The sequence below is a fragment of the Ylistrum balloti genome, unplaced genomic scaffold (assembly GCF_031769215.1).
Source record: "Ylistrum balloti isolate Yb309-2 unplaced genomic scaffold, AGI_CSIRO_Ybal_v1 Utg370780, whole genome shotgun sequence".
Taxonomy (NCBI): Eukaryota; Metazoa; Mollusca; class Bivalvia; order Pectinida; family Pectinidae; genus Ylistrum; species Ylistrum balloti.
Window position 1 is genome coordinate 998,223 of NW_026782456.1, and position 6,900 is coordinate 1,005,122.

General features: G+C 34.0%; 1 protein-coding gene across 1 annotated transcript; it reads left to right on the forward strand.

The window, feature by feature from the left end:
• The first annotated feature begins 1,317 nt into the window (after window positions 1-1,317).
• LOC132558328 (uncharacterized) lies at window positions 1,318-2,568 on the forward strand. The gene is made up of 3 exons (XM_060222875.1): window positions 1,318-1,360; window positions 2,098-2,286; window positions 2,393-2,568. The coding sequence occupies exons 1-3, from the start codon at window positions 1,318-1,320 to the stop codon at window positions 2,566-2,568; spliced, it is 408 nt and encodes a 135-aa protein (XP_060078858.1).
• The last annotated feature ends 4,332 nt before the right edge of the window (window positions 2,569-6,900 follow it).

Here is a 6,900-nt window from a genome sequence, read left to right on the forward strand (position 1 = left end):
TTGCCCTGGGTATTCTAATCCTATTTTCACCCAGTCTATATAATTAGTATCTCTCCCTGGTTATTTTATTCCTATTTTCACCCTGTCTAGATAATTAGTATCTCTCCCTGGGTATTTAATTCACATTTTCACCTGGTCTGTATTAGTTCCCTTAGTAATGCATTAGTAATCTGTTATTTTATTTACTTAATGTCTCTAAGCACGACATTTGTCTTTTCTCGCTATTAAGAGAATATTTCAATTGTAAACGTCCCAATTATATCGTAGAACGCAAATATTGTTTTTATATCACAGGCTGCAATTGTTATGAAGTTATAAATATCAGCTTATTTATATTCAACCCAGACGATTTTAGAGGAATAAAATAAGCAAGTTTTGTTGATTTACATGACATAACATGATTTCGATTGGGCGATAATTTTAGCCTAGATACTAATTGATTATGTGAATCAACAATCTTTATATGCTAGGTTAAATAAAAATGAAAATAATGTTGAAAAGAATGATAACTAACAATTGATTGATGAAATATAAATCGATTTTTATATAAAAAAGTTGATAGAAAAATTTCAGACTAAATTACTGATTGAATGCATTTTATTTTATTTCCTTTATTTTCATATTGGAATAAAGATTAATAAAAAAGAAAATATAACACCGATGTTTACACGAACACTCATGAATAACACCTCAGTTATGTACTTTCATTGGCAAATCTTACACGAAATTAATATATTTACAAAACAAACAGATTATACGCCGCATGTGTGAAATCGGATTTCAAGTATTGGCTACGGGTATCATGTGACTATTACAATGTCTTGTTGATATTTGGAGACGACGGATTAAGGTGAATTTGAACGGATATAAGCCCTTATGAATTGAATATCAAATAAGACTACCCTACCTGAGTCTGTCCGACTTAAAAATCAAACGCATGGTGTGCTTATCGACATATTATACATGACAATGTTTTACTTATATCTGTATATAACAAAGTAATTGTATGATATCCCAGTAGGAACTTTATCTATATATGTAAACAATTCAGCCATGTTCATCAATATTCGAGACATAAAGTGAAATATTGATATAAAGAACATATATCAGTGGAGATTTCGAGAGTAAAACCCTCGATGTGTTGGTATGGAGCTGGCCACTCAATCTATTTATTTATTCTTAGGCTGTTTGCTGTGATACATATGTATTGTAACACTCGGCGATGTATGAATGTCTATACTACATATTGATACATACGTGAATAGTGTCGTGAAATTAATTTTTAATGAACATTGTGTAAAGAAGACGTTTTGGAATATGCACGTGACCGGTTTAATGCTTTTGCACAGGGAATCGACGGGTATGGTTTTTTTTAAATTTGATTGTAAATCTTTGAAATCAATTTGTATGAAACGATTATCAATGGGTAAGTTTGAGGTATCAATATTCTCACAAAATGTCCTTTGGTTGTGGTTAGATGTGTTACGTACATAATGGGACTTATGATGGAATTTAACAATTACGATTTATCAGTTAGTTAGAATACAAATCATATGAAAATTCATAACTTCTGAGAACAAAAAATACTCTTTTCATTACTTAATTTACATTTCAGTCCCAGTATCATGATTTATATATCTGCTGTTACTTTCAATGTGTAGCACAGTTGTACAGGAAACTGTAACTGTGATTGTATTGACGCCTGAGCCAGGCCACAACAGCTTAAATTTCTGTACATAGGACTTGTTTTGAAACTAAATATATATATATAAAACGGCTTAAATATAGACTGCTACCTAGCTAGAGAATACAAAAGTTAAGTTGTTCTACAGAGCAGAATTGTTTGAAGATAAAACCTATAATACATGTTTTAAAATAACGGTATCAATATATGTGTTGTTTTGTATATTGATATCATAATAAGCGATAAAGGCATGAGAGCTTAAGCAATTTATAACGTTATTTAATCTATATATCAATATAATTACTGCTTACCTGGAGAAGGTCTCATTTCATTTCATTTCACTTGTGATATTCGTAGAAATTTAGGATACGAAAATACAGAAAACATAATCATACTGATTTTGTTTACCCCAGATTTTCTGCGGCGGCAAGATCGAGAAATGAAAAAGAGGAAACGGGCAGCGAAAATTGAACAGCCAAAAGTTCAGAATTTGGATAAATACCAGCCTCATAGTGTTCAGGAGGAAGTCCGCGACTTCAGTCTCTATGGCAACCTCAGAAAGGCGGATACTGAAGTGAGAAATCCACTTCCTTCACCAGAATGTAAGTTTGAACCCTTTTTCTTTCCTCATTCACAGAAAGACGATATCAATCACTTTTTACCAGTAGCAATATCTGAATAGGCACTTAAATTATTCATATTTTGCAGTGATCGACCGAGAGAAACATCTCCTCGAATTTGACAAACAGAGGCGGAAGAAACCCCATGATGTTCATTACAAAGCTTTTTACCGGTATTTGTCACCAGCCTTGTCAGACCACTATGCAGTCATACCGAAAAGTATTCCAAATAGTGCAACTACCACCGGGGACAGAACGGGATAATATCTGCTGCCATATCACAGAGAACGATTCATTTATAAACACGTGCCAAGTCGGTTAAGGAATGTTTAGGTCAATGTAAGATGATTATGTGATCTAAATATGATGTCGACTCTAATTCTACATCAGGACTATATCTTTAACTAGAGTAAATCCTGTTATACTGATGGACATTGTAGCGGTTCTCCTTGACATCGACACTGTTAATGCTGTCGGTCCAGGACTAACCTTGATGTGTTTACGTTCAATTGGTATGAAATACGTTCATGCTGTAAATGTAGTTCGATATTCATCACAATGGATGCAATCCGCCTTGATGTGATCATAATTCTGAAGAGACACAGACATAAATCAGATATATATTAATTTATATTTGTTGTAACCTTGTAGATCTATGTTAAACATACCTATTCGTCAACAGGGCGCAATTACCATAATAGTATCCATGAATGAAACACAAAATGTCATTTGCGTGTTGTATTGGTGGGGATGTGGTACATGTACCATGAGAGTGATGTTGTGTATGCTATCCATTCATTATTGTAAAATAGGATGTGCTTTTTTGCTACCTGGCGTTCCAGATAAACATAGATATTATTCGATGCGTTCTGATTACAGACAAATGATGAAGGTGTTGGGGCTATACTGTTACACTAGCAATTCTTAATTAGTTAGCTTGGGAGCCTTAACATATTTACTGTTGGAAATTTGTCACGATTAGGAACTCTTTTGAAATGAAGGCGATTTACTACATGTCATTGGGGTAATTCTGTAAAAAATCAACCCTGGCGGTAAATATCAATCTACTGATTGTTGTCGTTCAACGATCTCATGTTTATCATATCGTCATCATATGAATAGATATACTTTTGAATATAGATAAACGTTTTTATTTTACGAAAATCACTGCAAGTCTACTGCTCTTTAATCATAAATTTACAATATTATATTCGAAAACCTACTCTGCGGAATCTCTGCGATCATTAGCGTTCGTTCTAAGATGTTGATCAAGGTAGCTTTGGAGCTTTTTATCTGCGTACCTGTTACAAGCTAGTACAATTCGTGTATAATTCAGTTTATTATAACAGTGTGATGACATATACCTTAAAGTATTCATGACGAATAAATGACGAAATATTTAAAGGCATATGTAGATTTTTTTTTCATGCACAATTCATAAAAATCGTGAACAATGAAGCTCTTTCTGTATCATGTATTTCAAGGATGGACGATCTAACATATTATAGATGTATTTCAAAGATGTTTTCTATAGATCAAGATTATCTCATCGAAGTGCAACGGAGAAGAAAATATTACCAGTTAAGGATCCTTTTTCTCTCAACGCCAAGAAAGTATTAACATGTGAACATAATCATAATCTAAAATATAATTCAATACAACTAAAACATAAATACTAACAAGGAGACTCATGAAAAAGTACAAGGAGAATAAAACCAGGTGTTCCGGAAGAGTAAGCGTCTCCTGCTTCAATGACGAAACCTAACTTAAAGACCTTCGTGAATCCAAGTAAATAATATCTCGTTTCCAAATTGGAAAAAAAGGGATGTAGCATATGAACCAATAGGCAAATAATCAGCAACAGACTCGTTTAGCTTCATTTTGAAATAATTGAACAGCTTGTTCGAATTACTACTGCCTTCCTGCATGCCTGGCTGCACGGCTGAGTGTTGTCCCTGATTTCATATACAATTCATCTATCGCTCGTGAGGCAAAGGATCGCCAACTACCCCGTAGAATATTGGCCAGAATCTTATTGTAGAATTATTTAGCAGAGTTTTGAATGAACCTGATATATTTTAAAGGCATGGTGAGAGTGGACGAGGCTGGAATGTGCTGAAACATCTTTCCCAAAGCTTGATATGGAATATCTCGAAACCACCACATGTGGTGCCTATCAAATGAAGCAAGCCACAGGATACAGAACACCTGACGTTGATTTCAGATGACATGTTTAGGTAGTGTTCCATAAAAAAAATCCCTCCAAATAGGTATACCTTAAAGCTGATGGAGGTCTGTGCGTCTCGGTAACCCGAAAAGTCACATAGATGATGTTTGAAAAATCCTTATAAGTCACCAAAACCAGATAGGTTAATGGATAGAGAACAGATTGCATGTTAACCACACCCTTCTTATCATGTTTGCTGGCAAAGTACTGTCTGATCATTTACGTTAATGGAAAACATTAACGTTTTTATGTTAATGTTTCCAACACTGTTGCATTAAGGCTTATTACCAGGCATGACATTATAAATATTATACATATCATAAATTAATACTCAATTACCTCCACCTATTTTAATATGTATAAATCGTTTTGTCATACCTGCATAAAGCATCATTATTTTTCAGTTAATGACTTTTCTAAAGGACTTGTTTGCATAAAGATGACTTTAAGAATTCTTGACATCATTTCAGTAGCTGCCCTTTAATTTATGTTCATTATGCTAGACTATCTTCCTGAATTTGATTTATTCTGAAATTAGTTGTTTGTATAGAAGATACATAAAAGCCAATTTTGAAATGAGTTTAAATGGTGAACTAATGTTGACATGATGGTTTGATGATTCAAACCTCAACATTAAGATTTGACAAATTGGAAATTCTTCATTCATTTGCACACACACACCCTCCATGTTGAATTTGAGTGAGGTATCGTTCCAAAATGATAATATTTGATGTGGAAATGGAGTACCAATAGTCTTCAATGACTCTGACAGAGAGTTATATCCTAAAATGTAGACATTGAACACGTTTGTGGCACTCATAAATAGGTAGGGTAAAAAGTGAATTACAGGTCTTGTGGACCTTTTTTCATTTCACAACTGTATGAAGAGGCAAATTGTCTCGAAAATATGATAATTCACTTGTGCGTACTGTCGTTATAACTTCATTGACCATATATTCATATATCTATCACCTCGTTCACGTCTTTAGATGATTTGCACGAGTTATCTATCTTGCTACATGATATATATGCTACTTAGCAATACCTTTTAGAAATACTATCTTGAAACGTTTTTAATGATATATGTGGTTCCATGTAATTATGAAATTTATTGAAATATGGGGCTAGTGCACCTGCTATTCTAGACTTTAACTTTTCCCTAAATCAATTCGGATTTTTCTCAGTCGCTTCGTTGGCTTCAGCGCTTTGGCCCTTAGCATCACTGACGCGTGCTAGAAGGACGAAACAGCTGTATGGTCCTGTTCTGTATCTAACTTTAAATTAGTATTTAAAGATGATATTCACTTGTGTGGCTATTACGATCTTTGAAACAGTACTTGGTAGACACGGTTGGTGGACGTTTAGACCCCGAGGTTTGCCCTAACCGGCATGTCACGTTCATTCGAATCAATTCGACACAGTTCAGAATAAACACATATATTTGACATTGCTCTGAAATTATATGTTTTGAAAATGATTGATTGATGGGGCTAGCCATCTCCTTATATATATTATGTCCTTCTTTTGATCAATTTGGATTATCTTCACTCGCCTCCTAGGCTTCAAAAGCCCTTATCATCAATAACATTTAATTAATTGTTTGGCTCCATTGTATCTAAATTAAGTCTGAATTTGAATTTGAAGATTCTTTTCACTTGAGTGTGTTTGTACACTCTCTTTTGATTGGTTTGTTTTTATCCTAAAGATGAAACGAATAGTTTGGCCACAAGAGAACAAATTTACCTCCCCGGAAAAACTATCTCAGCTGACCATTTTACCTTTATATACCAAATAATGGCTTCAGCTATATTGTTGTTAAATGAATGAAAGTGAGTATATCAAATCTGTAAAATGTTGACAGAGATAAACATATATTTGAAAAATAAACACGTGTTTGAAAAATTAACAGTCCAAATGACATATTCTGGCTCATAATTTGCAACATGTCCATTATTAAGAAAATATCATTATTTGATATCAAACTAGTTCAATAACATATAATTGTTTCGTGGAATGATATGTAAGTGCAGATTTATTGATCAGGGACTGAGAATGTCTGAAGAATGTTTTGCCTTCCTGAGGTTCCGCATTTCTTCTGATGTCCATTGAGTCGGTCCCGAATCTCCTACCTGTTTTTCCGATATTTGATGCGTCGCATCCGATTTTGTATATGCATTCTGTCAATTTCTCTTTGGGTGTTTTATCCCTTGGATTGACCAGGACATTTCGGAGAGTCTTGTGAGGTATTATGGCTGTTGCAATGCAATAACCACAGTAAGTCTTGCAATGCCATGACCACGGTAAGTCCTCTACTGATTTCCGACAGGCCTTTGATGTCAGTGATTATATTTTGTCTTTTCGTTTTGTTC

What these genes read in the sequence shown, in the direction of transcription:
- LOC132558328 (XM_060222875.1), top strand. Translation starts at nt 1,318, where the DNA reads ATGCACGTGACCGGTTTAATGCTTTTGCACAGGGAATCGACGG. An exon ending in TTTGCACAGGGAATCGACGG is followed by an intron (nt 1,361 to 2,097) that starts GTATGGTTTTTT and finishes TGTTTACCCCAG; the next exon opens with ATTTTCTGCGGCGGCAAGAT. An exon ending in TCCACTTCCTTCACCAGAAT is followed by an intron (nt 2,287 to 2,392) that starts GTAAGTTTGAAC and finishes CATATTTTGCAG; the next exon opens with TGATCGACCGAGAGAAACAT.